This window comes from Schistocerca serialis, chromosome 1 (genome assembly GCF_023864345.2).
Source record: "Schistocerca serialis cubense isolate TAMUIC-IGC-003099 chromosome 1, iqSchSeri2.2, whole genome shotgun sequence".
Classification (NCBI taxonomy): Eukaryota; Metazoa; Arthropoda; class Insecta; order Orthoptera; family Acrididae; genus Schistocerca; species Schistocerca serialis.
Window position 1 is genome coordinate 1,003,593,576 of NC_064638.1, and position 20,397 is coordinate 1,003,613,972.

Genomic DNA, 20,397 nt, shown 5'->3' on the forward strand with positions numbered 1-20,397 from the left:
TTTCTTGTGGGGATTCGTAAAAGACATAAAGATGTTCCAACTACACCTGGAGATAAGCGAGAGAGAATTGTCAGGGCATGTGCTTCGGTAAGTGCCAATGCAATAAGGAATACCACTCAGTCCATGATAAGAAGATTGCAGCACTGCATAGATACCAATGAGTATCGCTTCGAACACCTTCTGTAGATGGACGTTCATGCCACCTTCGTGACTTTCGTTGACCTTCCAAGACCTTAGTGTTACATTATTGGATTTGTCTTGATAGCCGCTATCAGAAAATAAGTACCAAACTATAGCATCCCATTTAAAAAAAAAACAAAGTTGACCTTCATATCTCTGAAGCGACCTCACGTAGCAACAAAAAGCCAATGTCATATTATGGCCGCCGTTGTCCCATACAACTTTAGTCCCACAAACTTTTCACCTCCTATCATACTTTCGGAGTTATTCTTGGTGGCAATAGTTACACTCACCCTGTGTATCTACTGTTTATGTACTGTTATTATCTTAGAATTTACTTGTATACAATGGTATTTCTGAATGAAAATATTAACATTATAGGAAAAGATAGATTGCTACTTATCGTAAAGATAACACACTAAGTTGCAGACAGGCACAATTAAGACTCTTACCCATAAGCTTTTCAGCCAAAGCCTTTGTCAGTAAAAGAGAAACACACACCATTCATTCACACAAGCAAGCACACCTCACGCACACGATTGCGAACTCCAGCACCTAGGGCCAGTATTATTTCTCAAAGAAAATATTTTTACATGTATAAGTACTGAGTCTTCCCATGAACCACGAACCTCGCTGAGGTGGGATGGCTTGTGTGTGCGTCAACGATATATGAGGGTAATCCCAAAAGTAAAATCTCTTATTTTTTTATAAGTACAGAACTCTGTTTGTATGGCAGTTGGTCACACTGTTATGAAGAGTGCTTCACGTGCTGTGTGTAAACATGTGCATGCCGTGCTGAGGCGCTCAGTCTTGGCTTGGCAGCCATTGAGAATGGAGTGTCAGTTGGATGTTACTGCCAAGTGCGAATTGCACACAGTTATTAAGTTTTTGAATGCAAAAGGTACTGTGCTGATTGAAATCCCTCACCAATTGACGGAAGTGTATGGTGAGTCGTGCATGGATGTCAAAAATGTTCGTAAGTGGTGTAGAGAGATTGCGGCTAGTCGGACCAAAATTCACGACGATCAAAGGAGTGGGAGACCGTCAATTTCTGAGGAGACAGTGTTTAAGGTTGAGCAAAGCATGCACGAAGATAGGAGGATCACCCTGGATGATCTCTGCACTTTGGTTCCTGAGGATTCCCGAAGCACCGCTCACAGAATTTCGGGAAACCTCTCGGAGATGAGATACTGGCAGAAGTAAAGCTGTGAGTACTGGGCATGAGTCGTGCTTTGGTAGCTCAGATGGTAGAGCACTTGCCCGCAAAAGGCAAAGGTCCCGAGTTCGAGTCTCGGTCGGGCACACAGTTTTAATCTGCCAGGAAGTTTCATATCAGTGTGAAGTTCTCCTCAGCAGATAAGCTTGCAGTTTGTCTGCCATGCCCAGCCACCCATTCTATGCCCTCTTTTTGAATGACTTCCTTGTCTGCCACTATGGGGTGCATCCTTCTCTGTTACCTCAAAGAGTTCACTTTCGGTTACTGCTCCAGCAGCTTAACTTCACACTCCCTGCCACGTTCCCAGTTGTTATGAACCCTTCACTGCCTTGGCTTCATGCACTGGCCTGTGTTCATCTTGGAGTTCATTCACTTCCCACAGAAACTACTCCGGATTCAATCTATCGCTCTAAATTTTTTGACCTTCGCAAGCAACTTAGCGACAGAATCTTCATTTGCACTGATGGCCTTAAGAGGGATTGTGGTGTTGGGTGTGCCATCACCATTGACACCAACCATTTTCGATATTGGCTTCCAGAACACTGCTCAATATTTACAGCAGAGCTCTTCACCCTCTATCAGGCCATTCAGTACATCTGGCAGCACAGGCTTTTCAATTTTATCATGTGCTCTGATTCTCTCTGCCCTTCAGATCCTCTGTGTGCTGTACATGTCTATCCCTTAGTGCAACAGATCCAAGAAAGCTTTCGCTTGCTCACTTTTGAGGGGGCCACTGTGATGTTCATGTGGGTCTTGGGTCACATCAGTCCGATGGGAAACGAGGCTGCTGACACTGCTGCCAGGGCTGCAGTCCTCCTACCATGGTCTGCTAGCTCTTCCTTCCTTCAGATAATCTCCATGTTTCCATCTGTCGGCAGGTGGCGTCACTTTGGCATCACCACTGGTCTTCACTTCAAGGGACAAGCTCTGGGGAATTAAACATCTCCCACTGGTTTGGCCGACCACCTCTCTGTCCTCTCACCATGAGGAGATCATTTTGGCTATGTTGCGTATTGGGCACTGGCTTGTTAGCTATCACTATGTGTTAAGTGGTGATCCCCCAGCACTTTGCGCTCATTATCATTTCCTGACAGAATGCCCTCCCCCCCCGCCCTTTTTTTTAACCACTTATGTACTAGTGAATGAATGCCATTTGAGTTGAAGGCTGTTTTAGTGAATGATGTGCGGGCTGTCGATTGAATTTTACTTTACCATCATAGCAATATGGTGAAGGGCATTCAGTGTTTGGTTTGGGACCTCTGCTGTCTCTAAGGCGTACTTTGTAGTCTTTCTCCAAGAGGAAGTCCTTGCTTTTAGCTCTTTCCTTCTGTCAATTGGGCTTAACATATAGTCGCTTTTAATCTCTTTTTCTTATTAGTGTTCTAAGGTTATGACATTGGTGCTTATGTTATCAGTTGTTTTTATGCCCCATGGGAAAAAAAACCACCTATAAAAATCATATAGGAAGGTTGTGTAAATGTAAGTGAAGGAGAGCTGTAGGCACTGATTATACAGTAGTAAGAGATTTCAGAACCAGATTTTAAACTGCAAGAAATTTCCAGTGGCAGATAGGGATTCTGACCGTAATTTGTTGATTATGAACTGCAGATTAAAACTGAATAAATTGCAAAATGGTAGGAAATTAAGGAGATGGGACATTGATAAGTTGAAAGAACCAGACATTGTTGAGAGTTTCAAAGGGAGCGTTAGGCAATGATTGACTGAAACAGGAAAAGAAATAAAAAATAAGATGAATGGGTAGCTTTGAGAGATGAAATAGCGAAGGCAGCTCAAAAAGGTTGTAAAACGAAGCCTAGTGTAAATCCTCAGAACACAGGAACTACTGAATTTAATCGATGAAAAGCGAATATATAAAATTGCAGCAAATGAAGCAGGCAAAAGTAAATGCAGAGCTAAAAAATGATGATGACAGGAAGTGCAAAATGGCTAAGCAGAATATGCATAAAGGACAAAAGTAAGGTTATAGAAGCATGTATAATTGGGGGAAAGATTAATACCACCCATAGGAAAATCAGAGAGGCCTTTTGAGAAAAGAGAAGCAACTGTATGAATATCAAGAACTAGGATGGAAAACCAGTACTAAGCAAAGAAGGGAAAGGTGGAAGGGGTATATCAGGAGCTGTACGAGGGGAATGAATGTGAAGGCAGTATTATAGAAACGGAAGAGAAAGGAAATGAGATGAGATATATGTGATACTGTGAGGTATTTTGATAGCACAGAAAGGCCCAAGTGGAAACAAGGCCCCTGCGGTAGATGACATTCCCTCAGAACTACTGATACCCTTGAGAGAGTTAGCCATGACAAAACTGTTCTGCCTGGTGTGCAAGATGTGTGTGACAAATACCTGCTGGAAGAATGTAATAATTCCAATTCCAAAGAATGCAGGTGCTGTCAGGTGTGAATATTATTGAATTAGCAATCATGACTGCAAAATGCTGATGTGAATTATTTTCAGAAAATTGGAAAATTTGGTTAAAGCTGACCTCCGGGAAGATTTGTTTGGATTCCAGAGAAATGTGGGAACATGGGAGGACTCTACAACATATCTTAGAAGTCAGGTTTAGGAAAGGCAAACCTATGTTCATAGTATTGATAGACTCAGACAAAGCTTTTGCAATGTTGACTGGAATACACTCTTTGGAATTCTGAGGGTAGCTGGCACAAAATACAAGGAGCAAAAGGTTACATATAACTTGTACGGGGTTCCAGTAGTTATAAATATTGGTTGGTGTGAAATCAGTGGCTCAGAAGGGATGTGAGACAGGATTTAGTCTATCCCAGTTATTCAATTTGTCATTGAGCAAGTAGTAAATGAAGCAAAGTAAAATTTGGAGGACAACTTAGGTTTGCAGATTACATTGTACTTATGTCAGACACAGGGTTATAGATACAAAATCAAACAGGGGTAATGCGGGAGTAGGTTTAATAATGAATAAAAAAAATAGGAGTGCGGGTAAGCTACTACAAACAGCATAGTGAATGCCTTATTGTGGCCAAGATAGATACGAAGCCCATGCCTATTAAAGTAGTACAAGTTTATATGCCAACTAGCTCTGCAGATGACGAAGAAATTGATGAAATGTATGATGAGATAAAAGAAATTATTCAGATAGTGAAGGATACGCAAATTTAATGGTCATGGGTGACTGGAATTCAATAGTAGGAAAAGAAAGAGAAGAAAATGTAGTAGGTGAATATGGATTTGGGGCAAGAAATGAAAGAGGAAGCCGCCTGGTAGAATTTTGCATAGAGCATAACTTAATCGTAGCTAACACTTGGTTCAAGAATCATAAAAGAAGGTTGTATACATGGAAGAAGCCTGGAGATACTAGAAGGTATCAGATGGATTATATAATGGTAAGACAAAGATTTAGGAACCAGGTTTTAAATTGTAAGACATTTCCAGGGGCAGATGTGGACTCTGACCACCATCTGTTAGTTATGAACTGTAGATTAAACCCCTCAGGGGGCTCAGCATTTCGTTGCTGGGTACGGGCTTGGCGACCCCGGGGGGCCTGAGCTGGGGACTGGGAAGCGCCACAAGTCCTCAATACCGTAAGCTCTGACCGTGCTTCAACAACCACCGTAAGGCGCGACAGTGGAATGATGTATGGTACAGAGCACAGGGATCTTGCCTCAATCCCAAGGTGTGCTGCGCGCCGAGGAGACAGATGGCTGTTGAGGTAGAACAGTTGTCAGCGGGCGACCTCTGGGGAACCTGCCGCCCCCCGGTTGTATTAGGCTTACCCAGGCAAGCGGGGCTCTGTCAGGGTGGAATGTAGTCGAATTAAGTCTTGTGATGCTGAGGGAAATAGATTAGGAAATGAGACACTTAAATTAGTAAAGGAGTTTTGCTATTTGGGGAGCGAAATAACAGATGATGGTCGAAGTAGAGAGGATATAAAATGTAGACTGGCAATGGCAAGGAAACTGTTTCTGAAGAAGAGAAATTTGTTAACATCTAGTATAGATTAAGTGTCAGGAAGTAGTTTCTGAAAGTATTTGTATGGAGTGTAGCCATGTTTGGAAGTGAAATATGGATGATAAATAGTTTGGACAAGAAGAGAATAGAAGCTTTCGAAATGTGGTGCTACAGGAGAATGCTGAAGATTGGATGGGTAGATCACTTAACTAATGAGGAGGTATTGAATAGAATTGGAGAGAAGAGGAGTTTGTGGCACAACTTGACTAGAAGAAGGGATCGGTTGGTAGGACATGTTCTGAGGCATCAAGCGATCACCAGTTTAGTATTGTAGGGCTGTGTTGAGGGTAAAAATCGTAGAGGGAGACCAAGAGATGAATACACTAAGCAGATTCAGAAGGATGTAGACTGCAGTATGTACTGGGAGATGAAGCAACTTGCACAGGATAGGGTAACATTGGAGAGCTGCATCAAACCAGTCTCAGGACTGAAGACCACATCAACAACAACAACAACAACAACATGTCAGACACAGCAAAGGACTTGGTTGGTTAGTCGGTTGTGTGTTCCATATTTCGTTTGAACAGTTATTTTATTTAAATTATGTTGAGTGAGTCAGTTTCCAGGGTATGTATGTGTGATTGGTGTTAATTGAACTATAATTTTTTAGCTCATCTTGTGCAACCAGGCTAAAGAACAAGTTGTGGTGGGCCCTCTGCCTCACCCCTAAGTGTACCACTTTCTAAATAGAAATTCATCAATGAAATAGGAGTTGTCCAGGAGAAATGATTTTGTTATATTTAAAACTTCCTTTGTTGCCTGTCATGCATTTTATAGTATTGGGCAAATGATCAAAAACGTTTGTTGCTCTCTGTTGACCACCTTGCTGAGTCACAACTTTAACAATGGACACTAAACATCAGTTTTTTTCCTCTGGTGCTGTAGTTATGGACATCATTATTCTTCTCAAATTGTGATGGTTTATTTGTGATCATTAGCAATTATATTTATTGTGGTATAATTAAATAGCTTACCTCCTCGGAGAGGTATCTACATGACAGCTGTGGGTCAACACATATTAATAACTGCCCGATTTTGTGCAATCAACATTTTGTTTCTAAGAGATGAGTTACCCCAGAAAATTACTCCGTAAGACGTTGAGTGAAAATATGCGAACTATGTCAGAATGTTGATTTATTTTTTCCTAAGACGAGCAATTGTAGGAAGAACAAAAGTAGGTGAACTTAGTTGTTTTAGAAGCTCAGTAATGTTCTTCAGTTTCAAGTTTTCACTAGTATGTACACCCAATACTTTGGAGCATTTTGCCCTATTTACTGACTCTTGTTCATGTTCTACTTCAGTTGTTGGTATGGCTCTTATTTGTACTGAATATAGTGTTTTTTCTCAAAATTAAGGGAGAGTCCATTTTCAGAGAATCACTTAATTCTTTGAAAAACATAATTAACACTCTCTTCAGTGGCTTTCTCTTTAAATGGAATTTTTTATAACACCAGTATCATCTCCAGAAACGACCAATTCTCTTTGCTGAATTTTAAGTGCTTGGTCGTTTACACATAGAAGAAATAGGAGTGGACCCAAAATTGAACCCTGTGGGATTCAGTTTTTTTTTCTTATCAGTCACTGGAAGGTCAGTTGAGAGGGATGGGTACTGTCTTGAAAGAAGGGTATGAGATGAACATCAGCAAGAGCAAAACTGAGGCAATGGAATGTCGTCGAATTAAATCGGTCGATAATGAGGGAATTAGGTTAGGAAAAGAGACACTAAAAGTAGTAGACGAATTCTGCTATTTGGGCAGCAAAATAACTGATTGCCAAAGTAGAGAGGATATAAAATGTTGACTGGTAATGGCAAGGAAAACATTTCTGAAGAAGAGAGATCTGTTAACATTAAGTAGGTTTGAGTGTAACCTTGTATGGAAGTGCAATATGTATGATAAGCAGTTCGGACAGGAGGAAAACAGAAGCTTATGGAATGTGGTGCTATAGAAGAATGCTGAAGATTAGGTGGGTAGATAGTGTAACAAATGAGTAGGTACTGAATAGAACTGATGAGAAGCTCAGTAATGTTCTTCAGTTTCAAGTGAATCAGAACTTTTGACTGAAAGATTGGGTCGCTGGGTAGGGCACATTCTGAGACATCGAGGACTCTTCAGTTTAGTATTGAGGGGAAGTGTGGTAAGAAAATATAGTAGAGGGAGACCAAGTTATGAGTACAGTAAACACGTTCGAATGTATGTAGGGTGCAGTAATTTTTTAAATGGTGAAGAGGCTTGCAGAGGATAGAGTAGCATAGAGAGCTGCATCAAACTAATCATGGGACTGAAGATGATAATGCTGACGATGACATTATTACTTGTCACACAATTGTATAACAATCACTTTTACTTGCCATGTTGCTAACAGAAATTTTAAATTTGTGAATCTAAATATTCCTGTTCAGAAACAGGACTCTGGTTGTAGATTCGTGTTTGTTGGTGTTAAGCTGTATGAAAGACTCTAGTGAGTAGTGGGCTAAGATTCTCAACACTATCAAATAAACAGTGCCAATCAAGAATGCTAGCAGCTTTTAATTGTCGAATCCATAGCAAACAAAGCCATAGAGTGCTAATAAATTATATAGTAAATTTTCAGCTACAATGTCACAGTGTGTAACACTTGAAATTTTTGTCCACAAAATACTTTACATAAATTACAACCACGTATCAAAAGAAGCTTCCTATTCACCCACTCCTCCCTGCATTGCTCACAGAGACTCAGTTCATGAAATACTGCCTCTTACCTACAAACCACACCGTCTAGATGATCTATCCGGGTGCACTTACTTGACTCTTGAAACTCAACTACTTTGCTCAGCCTAAAACACCTCATTCAGTGTCCATTGTTGGCGTGAGCCAAAGCTACACAAAGACCTCTGCATTACGTAACACTAAATTTGTTAAAGAATATAGATAATGAAATGAATCTAAGTATAGTTGTGACAGTTTGCCATTTAGGTTTACTCAATAATTGCCAGTAAAATCAGAAATATATATGAAAGGATGAATTAATGAATGAAAGTTTGTCTTTATCTCATTCCATTTCTTGCATCATGCTTCACTTAATGCATTCTTTCTCCATAGTGACTCCCACAGCCAAAAAAGTTACAGCCTCTTTCCACTTTAGCATGACAGCTTCATGGGATTCACCGCAAAACTAGTCACTAGATTCATCAGTGAATCAACAATAAAAGCATTGCTGAAAATGAGACTTCCATATCTTTGGCAGGGATTCATCAGTACTATTGATTGTAGTAAAAGAGTTATACTTCGGACATCTGAATTGGTGTCATTCTGGTTCCCAGGTGGGCCATCAGTGAATGAATGCCAGTTCAAAGGGTTTTAATCAGTCTGTAATTTCATAATGTAGAAAAAGTATTTGCATGTTACTTGATACTTGCTGTACATCCTACAAATTCTGGTATTCTTTTTGTGAACAGATCTAGACATAATATTAGTCATATTTCAGTTCACCTAAAATAACTTCGTAATTAATTAGAAGAAAACATGATATCTTAGGGTTTCCCCCCATGCATACGGTGATTCATGAATCACTCTTAAAATTCTCTCTCTCTCTCTCTCTCTCTCTCTCTCTCTCTCTCTCTCTCTCACACACACACACACACACACACACACACACACACACACACACAACACTACTACTACTACACATTCAGAAATTCCTCTGTGGAGTAGGAGTTGTCAAGAGATAAAATTTCAGTTCATTTTGGAGGTTTACATTACATGGTAGGTGGCCAAAGATTTTATAGCTGAGTACCTTCTTCTGTGCGTTACTAAGACTGATTGATGGATGGTGTAAATCATTTCCCCAACTAATATTTTTTTAATTAATTTTACCATTTTTGTCTTTAAACTGTGATTGACTGTTGACAACAAACTTCATAAGGGAGGAACTGTACTGTCAGGTTGTTTTCATTGAGCACAACAGGTTAAAGAGACGTATATGAGAAATATATAAGAATTGTAAAAGAATGGACACGGAAAATTACATATCTATATCCCCAACTTTTGTTTGCTACAGAATCCTCAAACGTATTCTCAGTTTGAATATAGTAAATTTTCTCGAGACCAAGAAGCTTATGCCCACAAATCAGCAATGTTCTAGAAAGCCTCGCTCACGTGAAACTCAGCTTGCCCTTTTCTCACGTGATATACTGCAAACTATGGAAGAATGACAGCAAGCAGATTCCATATTTCTAGATTTCCGGACAGCATGTGACACAGTGCTCCATTGCAAGGTGTTAATGAAGGTATGAACATGTGGAATAGGTCCACAGATATATTGCTGGCTTGAAGACTAATTAACTTCTAGAATCCGATATGTTCTCCTCGATGGCGAGTGTCAGAGACCAGGGTATCATCAGGAGTGCCCCAGGGAATGTGATATGACTGCCGCTGTTTTCTGTATACATAAATGATTTGGTGGACGGGGTGGGCAGCAGTTGTTTGCTAATGATGCTGTGGTGCGCATTGTATTGTTGAAGGTGAGTTATTGTGGGAGGATACAAGAACAACCAGACAAAATTTTTAGTTGATACAATGAATGACAGCTAACTCTAAATCTATAAAAATTTAAATTAATGCTGATGTGTAGGAAAAACAAACCCATAATGTTCGAATACAGAATTAGTAGTGTCCTGCTTGACACAATCACGTCGTTTATAAATATTTGAGCATAACATTGCAAAGTTATGTGAAATGGAACAAGCAAGTGAGGACTTTGGTAGGGAAGGCAAATGGTCGACTGCAGTTTATTGGGTGAATTTCGGAAAGTGTGGCTCATCTCTAAAGGAGGTCGCATATAGGTGGCATGTGTGACCTTTTCTTGAGTACTGCTAAAGTGTTTATCTGTACCAGGTCAGATTAAAGGGAAACATCAAAGCAATTCAGAGACAGGCTGTTAAATTTCTTACCAGTAGATTCAAAGAATACGTGAATGTTGGAGAGGCGATTCAGGATCTGAGGTAGGAGTCCCTGGAGGGGATCTGATGTTGTTTTTGAGGAACACTATTGAGAAAATTTAGAAAATCAGCATTTGAAGCTAACTGCCCAACAATTCTACTGGTGCCAACATACATTGCGCATAAGGACCATATAGGTAAGACACAAGAAATTAGGCCTCATAGAGAGGCATATAGACAGTCATTTTTCCTTGCTCTATTTGCAAGTGGAACAGGAAAGGTAATGTCTATGAGTGGTACAGAGTACCCTCTTCTGTGCACCGTACAGTGGCTTGTGGAGTATCTTAGTAGGTGTAGATGTGGATGAGGTACTAGAGCAGACACCACATATTATCCTTACTATGTGCTTCTTTGCAATGAACACCTTATTCCCAATGATGAGTTGGCCCAAAATGTGATGTGATGAAACATTAGTGAATGAAAATGGGATAAGCAAGTCAACCTTTTTAAATTTTCATCTTGAAAATCTGATATTATTGGTAATGCAAAAGTACAGAGCTAAGATATTTAAGATGATCCGGACATTACTCACACTTGAGGGTATTGACAGCATAAACACCTAAGAATTTAAAGTATTGTTTTTTTATTGATTTACCCTCCAGTGTTACTTCTAATGGTGTGATCATCCCTTGTGTGTACCCCGGAATTACATGTATTGTGTTTTATCTACATTCAGTGATGTCCATTTGCAGAAGACGAGTTATTAATTATCAAGAAATTATTATTTATTTTTTTCAAATATTGAAGCTACTCCATTAGGCTTGATTACAATACTTGTCGACAGCTCGCTTAAGTTGTGTGGACTATCTGTTGAACGTGTTATCTGATGATGGCCTAAGAAGCTGAAAGCCGGTTCGTGATGAACTAATAAATATTATTGTGGAACATTAATATATTGCATTCAGGCTATTAATATGAAGATGAAGATGTATTGAATGAAGATGCTTACCATAAACTAATGACCCGACGCTGAGAACAATAAACATGACCACTGAGCTTGATGATAAGCGTTCATCGGGGGAAGAAAGTGCGGTAAAGAATATTCTCCCACAGGCACGAATACCACCTACTGTTCTTGTTCTACAGAAGATCCACGAGAACTGGATGCCCTTATGACTCATTCTATCCACCATTGGTTTACTGACATACTAACTGGCAAAGTACTTGGCAAGACCCCTCTTCACATATGGGTTACTTCGCACAGTCTTTTTAGAACTGAGCCGAGTTCACAAGTTGAATCTTTGCTTTATTGAGGGTGACATGTAAGTTTTGATGTGGTTGTGTGTTCATGAATGTGCCTATCAGACATCAATATGTTTTGAATTATTTGAACACACTTTCAGATCTTATTTTTTATACAGTGGCCAGTATTATGATCAGATCAGTGATGTTACAATGGGAAGCCCATTGTTGGCCACGATCCCAAACCTCTTCCTGGAGAAGTTAGAGGATATTGCCTGAGACGTGGCCCCATTAAAGACTAGTTGTTTGTTTCATTATGTTGATAGTGCCTGGAACAACCATTTCATTATGGAAAGAGTAGATGATTACACTTTGGCCTTCCTTGATGTCCTCATCTATCGCAAATGCAATGGATGCTTTGTCCACAGCATATACAGAAAACCAGTGCGCACTTATCTGTACCTACCTGCCATCAGACATTGCCTGAAACAGGAAAACAGTGTGATTATACATTGGTACATTTTGCAATAACACCATCAGACCCCAGTAATTTGTTGCATGTTGAGGCACTTCAGAGACAAATGGTACAGTGACTGCCTGATAAATGAAGTGATCTCAAACGAGAGTTGCAGTAAAACCACTGATGAGGAACAGTAAAATAAGTTTGTATTTCTACTGGTGTTCTTTGGCTCCATGTTAGATAAGCAATGTGCAGAAAGGACACAAAATTAAATCTATCTTCAGACCTTTGTCAGAAGCCTGGCAGTTCTCAGGATGTACAAAATACCCTGAGTTTGTGGGCAGTGCTATGTCAGACAGCGTGCACTGTAGAGGAATGCAGGAAAGAGCAGGAGAGGTTTTATTGCCTACAATACTTCAAAAAAATCTGCTTTAGCTGAGCATGCTGTAGAAAACAGTCATCAGGTGAAATTTGATGACACCTCTGTCATGGCTCTCACTAAAAATTTCAGGAATTAAAGAAGCCATTGAAATAAAAATCATTGAAAACTTTCTTAATAGAAGCAGTGGCCTGCATTCCAGAATCTAGTGATTGCAGGACTGCAGGACTGCAGTGGCCACATTGAACACCGTCAACATATGCTGATATATGTTGATACCATGGGCCCTCGGGATGTCACGGCTGGCAGGTAAGGGTGTTCGAGCAGTCATTCCACTTGACAGTGGCCAAGGGATACTTGGTGTAAAGCTTATGGCATTTTAACCACTTGATGTGGCTGGAAGACTGAGAAAATTTTACTCGGTGCTACTGCCACTTGTCTGTGCATTCTTAAACTAAATTTGTAGATTTCTTTTCTCATTATCTTCCAGGAAGCTTACCTTCAGTCAGTCACCAACTCAAAAGTGCTTCCGAAACTGTCTTAGTGTGGCCAAGTGACCACTTCACGCCACCAGATTGTCAAATTCTTTACCAGGTTGATTTCTTGGCACCTGAAAGTTTACCATGACAAAACTTTGACAAGCAAATGTATACTGATGTGTCGACAGAAGTTCCGACACAGTGGTATTTGAGGGGACCGCAATGCACGCTATAAGCTCACGAAGGATGACGTGAGGTCTGAAACAGGATACGTAATGAATGCTATAAAGAAAAGTACGTAGCTGCTGGAATACTTAACTTTAATCCATCCTTGTTGTATACATCGTTCTTGATGAGACATGCTTTATACGATAAGTATCAATTGCTATGTAAGGCTAATGGCGCCTTGCTAAGTTGTAGCCATGGACTTAGCTGAAGGCTATTCTAACTTTCTGCTCTGCAAATGAGCGAGGCTTCGTCAGTGTGCATCGCTAGCTACGTCATCCGTACAACTGGTGCGAGTGCTAGTCCGTCTCTCGAGACCTGCCGTGTGGTGGCGCTCGGTCTGCGATCACTGACAGTGGCGACACGCGGGTCCGACATGTACTAATGGACCGCGGCCGATTTAAAGCTACCACCTAGCAAGTGTGGTGGCTGGCGGTGACACCACATTCCTCCCCCGCAAATCGGCGAATGGTCGTGGTATAAGGTTTCCGCCCGCCGTGGGGAGGACCCCATGTTGACGTATGCGATGAGGTGGGGAGCCTAACAACAGGCGAGGCTGTGCCACCCGCACCCTGCCATTCGGTCCAAGGGGAGCTAGGAAACGCCTGAAAACCTAGTCCAGGGTGCACGTCAACATGCGGTGTATGCGCCCTGAGAGATACAGGAGGGGCCGAAGGGTCGACCTCCATTTGGTCGGGTCACCCGACGGGCGAAGACGACATCTGGTCCGGAGCGGGCAAGAGTTCCATGGCGGAGGACATCTGGTCACGGGAAGCGATCGGCGGCGCGTGACCCAGGGAGGCGCCAGGCGGTTGCAGCGACGCGTCCACTGCGGGCGGCGCCGGCAGGAGAACAGGCGGCGGCGTTGCGTCGCGATGGGGCAAAATGGAAGGCAGCGTTGGTAACACCTGGGGATGAGGCGAGCCAGTAGATGGGTCCCCAGGGCGCTGACCGGACGGCACCGTCGCTGAAAGCAGACGGGGAGCGGCAGAACCCGGGCGACGACAGAGGCGCAGCTGATTGAGATGCCGACGCACCCCACCAGAGGCCCCCAAAACCAAATACATCGCGCGGCCGAGGCAGTGAAGAATGCGCCCTGCGAGCCAACGCCGTGAACCGCGATAGTTGCGATAGAATACAACCTCGCCTGGAGCAAAAGCAGGAGTCTGCCGCTGCACAGGAACCTGATGCGGCGGATGCAGCAAAGACATCAAGGTTCGATGAGGACAACCATGGAGCAACTCAGCCGGCGAGCGACCATCTCGGGGCTGAGAGCGATACGAAGACAAAACGCAAAATCGTAGCAAGGACAGGGTCAGCAGCTGTGGCTGTAGCTACACGACGAAAATCAATCGGAAACGATTCGACCACGTCATCGGTTTCCGAATCAATGAACATGCAAGCAAGTTTGGAAGAATCGAATGCTCTATCCTCAGCAACAGGCAAACGGGACAACGCATCGGCATTTCCGTGCTTAGCAGTGGACCGATACAAGATATCGTAGCGGTACTGCGAGAGGAAAATAGACCAGCGAATGAATTTCTGCGCTATACGTGGAGGTACAGGCTTGTTCGGATGAAAAAGCGATGTCAAAGGTTTCTGGTCTGTGATGATGGTAAAGTGACGACCATACAAGAAATCATGAAACTTAGTAACACCAAATATGAGAGCCAAAGCTTCTTTCTCGATTTGTGAATAATTTCTTTGTGCTAACGAGAGCAATTTTGACGCAAAGGCAATAGGGCGATCATGCGACCCATCTTTGTGCGCAAGCACAGCACCGATCCCGAAATCCGATGCATCTACCATCAACAAAAGGGGTTTCTGGGGATCGAATGGCGTAAGGCAAGTATTTGAAAGCAACGCCGATTTCAACTGGCGAAAAGCACGTTCGCATTCCGTCGTCCAGACGAACGGAACACCTTTACGGCGTAATCGATGAAGTGGAGCTGAAATGGAAGAGGCATGCGGGCCAAAGTTATGATAATAGTTAATTTTTCCCAGCACACTCTGTAGCTGCTTCAAATTCTGCGGCGAAGGCACGGAGGTGCTCTGGACTGGGATGTATGCCTTGGGCATTAATTACATGTCCCAAATATGGTAAGTCACGAGCAAAAAACACACATTTGTCCTTCCGCAAGCGAAGACCATGTTGTCGCAATACCTGAAATAATGTTCGAAGATTTGCTAAATGTTCATCTGCTGTCTTTCCGGAGATCACAATATCGTCCAGATAGTTCGCAGCAGTAGGAACCGACGCACAAACAGTTTGTAAATATTGCTGAAACAATGCAGGGGCGGATGCACACCCGAATGGCAGTCTTTTGAATCGGTACAAACCAAGATGCGTGTTAACCACCAAGACGCGCTGGGATTCGGCGTCCACCGGTATTTGCAAGTACGCATCTGCTAGGTCCAACTTCGAAAAGTATTTACCCGGACACAGTTTATCAAAAAGATCTTCCGGGCGGGGTAAAGGAAAAGTTGCAATCACTAGTTGTGGATTCACTATTGCCTTGAAGTCCACACAAAGTCTCAATTTTCCGGAAGGTTTTGGCAAAATTACTAATGGTGAGGCCCAGAGAGAAGCCTGCACACGTTCAATTACACCTTGTGATTCTAAATCGTGTAATGTTCTTGCGATTCATCACGCAATGCATGGGGAACATTGCGCGCTCTGAAAAATTTGGGTTGCGCGTTTACTTTCAGTTCCAAATATGCTTCATAGTTCTTAGCGCAACCAAGGCCCGGTGCAAAAATGTCTGCAAATTCTTCACATGGACGAGAAACACTGGCGGAAGGCACAATCTAGTTCACTGAGAGGACCTGATTGACTATTGACAAGTTAAACAACTGAAATAAATCTAAACCAAACAAGTTCACTGCAGTAGAAGAACGAAGAACGTAAAATGACACAAGTTTTGTTTGTCCCTTGTATGTTGCAAGAAGAGTGCACTGTCCTAACACAGGGATCTGCTGTCCTGAATAACTAAGTAACTTAACAGTTGCGGCACGCAACGGAGGTTTGCCCAGTTGTTTGTACGTGTTGTGATTGATCAATGAAACTGCAGCTCCGGTATCGAGCTGGAATGATATCACTTTGCCTTCAAAGTCCAAGTCTACAAAAAGTTCATTGTCCTGCCGACGACAAGAGCGACTTTCTCGTGCAATTTGAACTGATACAGGTACATAAGCACTTGCGACCTGACGAGATTTCTGGCGACGTCAACGCACACTTTTTGTGGGACGCACACAGTCACTGTTAGAGAAAGTGGCACTGGACGGAGTGGAATTAACTACATGAATGTCCATGGGCGAAGGTTCACGAGCCTGAGTATTCGTGGTTCGATTCCGGCGCGAAGCAAAGGGCCTGGAATCGTTGTTTTTAGTGTCCGATCTGAGCTTTTTCTGGCAAACATTCTGAACATGTCCTTTTTTATGAAAGAAAAAGCAAATAGCTTGGCGTGACGGGCAATTCTCACGCGAATGTCTAGTAGCACACCGCGGGCATGATTTCACTGCATTTGCGTGCTTGCGCGGCACACGTGGCTGCGCGGACGTGCGCGAGGGCTGTTTACAGTTCCGTGCAGCTCGCCCGGCGGGCCGGTTAATGTGACACACAGCTGGCGAAGTTGCAAATGCTTCCTGAGCAAAGTCAAGTGTGTCTTGCCTATCCAATGTGCTATGCACGCGTGGGTTCGGATCCCATCCTCGTCGCCATATGATGTGTCGACAGATGTGCCGACACAGTGTGATTTGAGGGGACCGCAATGCACGCTAAAAGCTCATGAAGCATGGCGTGAGGTTTGAAACAGGATACGTAATGAATGCTATAAAGAAAAGTACGTAGCTGCTGGAATACTTAACTTTAATCCATCCTTGTTGTATACATCGTTCTTGATGAGACATGCTTTATACGATAAGTATCAATTGCTATGTAAGGCTAATGGCGCCTTGCTAAGTCATAGCCATGGACTTAGCTGAAGGCTATTCTAACTTTCTGCTCTGCAAATGAGCGAGGCTTCGTCAGTGTGCATCGCTAGCTACGCCGTCCGTACAACTGGTGCGAGTGCTAGTCCGTCTCTCGAGACCTGCCGTGTGGTGGCGCTCGGTCTGCGATCACTGACAGTGGCGACACGCGGGTCCGACATGTACTAATGGACCGCGGCTGATTTAAAGCTACCACCTAGCAAGTGTGGTGGCTGGCGGTGACACCACATATACTTTATCAGAAAGTAACCTACAACCAATACAAATTTCTCAAACAGCCAAGCGCAGCACTTAAGTGAGACCAAGTCTTAAAAATTTGTGTGAAAAGTTTTGAATTGAAAATGAAATTACATACTTCGGAAAGAAGTAATCATCATTTTAATTTCACAATGACAGGCTAGAGGAATTTGAAGTGTTTTGAAACAGTATTATTTCTTCGTGTTTCTTTATTAAAATATTCACTACTTGTGAGTTTATATTGAACTTTGTTTGCTAGTTTCAATTTACACACCTCCTTTTTTAGAAGAAAAATGAGCTTTCTGTCTTCCATCTGTTTGGAAGTATGCAGTAGGTACAGTGTTTAGCCTTACCATACCTGAGGGTGTGGATGCCTATCAAATCTTTTGCAGCCAGACATTTGTATGCACAAAAAATCTTGAGAAATGTCGCAGCAACAGTATCTTGTTTGGGAAAAGTATCTCCAGTTTCAGTTGTTGCTAATTTATGTTATTGATTAAGGTAATTATTTAAAATCTTCTTGTATGAAAGTGGATTGTAATATGTGGCTATGTTTGTATTTTTAGTACTACTCTTAACTGATTCTCTTCTATTGTTTACAATTCCCTCTGTCTTAAATGAGCACTAAATGTGTAGAATGTTTGCCTCTTTACTGAAATTAGAATAAAACTTTAAAATCAGTTTAGATTTAGGAAATATTTCATTCAACTTACTCTTCCTCTCAACTCGGACATTTCCACAATATATTCTTACTAATTATTGTTCTGAGGTGATACAATTAACAGCTCATGTTCCTAGAACAAGGTCATCCTAATGAATTTGCAGATGAAATAATTTTTCTATAAAATAATTCGTGCTTGTATTGTTAAAGACATCTGTAGCTTGCTAGTTGTAGTCACTTACTGTTCAAAGAGTAATGTTCCTTTCTCCTGTGGTATTTGTTCTCCTAAATTATGTTAAGAATATCTGATTTAACTTGAACAGGAATGATAAAAGTTGTTACACATACAAGCATTAATGCTACACAATGTTTATCTTCCAACAATTTTACTTTTCAGATTTTATGTTCAGTAGATCCAAAGCTTTTGAGACTGACACCCCATGATGACATGATTTACAAAATTTTCCGTGAGGAGTTTCCAGATATGAAAGTGGATATGCTAGTAGAGGATGAATTAAAAAGTGCACAAGGAAAGGAGGTAAACAGTTTAAAAAAAGTATTGTCTATTTCTTATCATTGTGAATTGTTTACATGTTTTATTTCTCTATGCTGGATGCTGTTTCATGGCATACTTGTTATAGAATTGGGTATCCACCTGGAGTTATGATTGGGGGACTGTTTTACCACTGGAATACTTTAACTAACACAATGCCGCTATCACATAATGGAAACTCCAGGTTGGAATACCTATAATATTAGGAAAAGGACAGATTGCTACTCACCATGAAGATGACACCTTGAGTTGCAGATAGGCACATACACATATAGGTAGCTGTTATGTTGAAGGAAGGCAGCAGTCTGGAGTGGGGCAGGGAGGGGAGAGGAATAGCAGGGTCCGTGACAAGTCTTTTGATGCCTGTTATGTGCATATATCATACATAAAATGCAAAAATGCAAGGGGTATCCTATATGCAACTTTTACAGCTTAAAACATTATTTCCCACATTTTACACTTTTTTATTTATTTTTTTGTTAGTTCCTTGTAAAGTGTAAAGGCGGGATTTCACTGTACTTTCAGATGAATTTGGAAAAACTCACAACTATTTTTTGACACCAAAAAATACTTCTATCAGGAAAGCAATTTCTCCACAGGGCAGTTGATGGTCAAGTTAAAATTCCTCTCTACAGGAAGAGAGTACAAGGATCTAGAATTTTCTACTGCAATTAACAAAACAAGCCATTAAAATAAAGTGTGTTATGTTCAGCTGCATGTTGTGCCATGGGGTCATCTACTTTGCTCTTGGCCACTGTTTGATGGTGGACTGCTGTTTGGCAGTCATAAAAAGCTGTGCAGTGATTGTGGCATAGCTGGATGCTGGCCCATGATGGGGTAGGATAGACCTGTGACAGGACTGGAATAGGAAGTGCTGGGTGGGTGGATTGGTTTTGCACATGGGTCTTCCATGGGGATACGATTCTTGTTGCAAGGGGTTGGGATTGGGAATGGTGTCGGGATGGACTAGGATGTTGTGTAGGTTGTGTGGGTGATGGGAGACTGCTTTAGGAGGGGTGGAAAGTATCTCAGTAGGATGCCCTTCATTTCAGGGCATGAAAATAGGAAATCAAAGCCCTGGACGAAGGACATGGTTCAGTTGTTCCATTCTGGAATGGTAGTGGGTGATGAAGGGGACACTTCTTTGTGGCTGATTCTTGGGGGAGGGGAGGGGAGGGGGGGGGGAGGATTCACTGTGTGAAGGGAAATGGCATGGGGCAGATCAGTTTGCGGACTAGGTCTGGGAGGATAGTACCTGTCCATGAAGACATTGGTGAGGCCCCCAGTATATTGAGCAAGGGAGTTCTTTTCATTGCAGATACACCATCCCCGACTGACCAGGCTCTATGGGAGGGATTTTTCGGTGTGAAAGGGATGACAGCTGTCAAAATCCACATCCTATTTTTGGTTGGTGGGTGTAATATGGACAGAGGTGCAGATAGAACCATCAGAGAGGGGGTCAACATCTAGGAAGGTGGCACACTATGTTGAGGAGCACCATGTCAAGCAAATGGGACAGAAGGTGTTAAAGAGATTGTGAAGGAATAAACATGGGGTGTCTTGCCCCCGAGTCCAGATCATGAAGATAGTATCAGTGAACCCGAACCAGACTTTTGGTGTTTTGGGAGGCTAGGAATGTCTCCTGTAGATGGCCAATAAAAAGATTGGCATAAGAGGGAGCCAGTGGATGCCCATGCCTGTGCCGCGGATTTGTGTATATACCTTCCCTTCAAATGAGAAGTAGTTGTGGGTTAGGATAAAGTTAGTAAGGTGTATGAGGCATGAGTAGTGGGTTTGGAGTCTGAAGGAAGTTGGGAAAGGTAATGTTCAATAGAGTTAAGACCATGGGCATG

At 42.1% G+C, this 20,397-nt stretch overlaps 1 protein-coding gene across 1 annotated transcript in view; it reads left to right on the top strand.

Annotated features, from left to right (window-relative positions):
• LOC126413299 (protein PBDC1) overlaps positions 1 to 20,397 on the top strand; it is a 58,631-nt gene that overhangs the window by 17,264 nt on the left and 20,970 nt on the right. Inside the window, exon 4 of the mRNA XM_050083202.1 lies at positions 18,389 to 18,529. Within this exon, the coding sequence (XP_049939159.1) occupies positions 18,389 to 18,529 (141 nt within the window). The remainder of the gene's footprint in view (positions 1 to 18,388; positions 18,530 to 20,397) is intronic.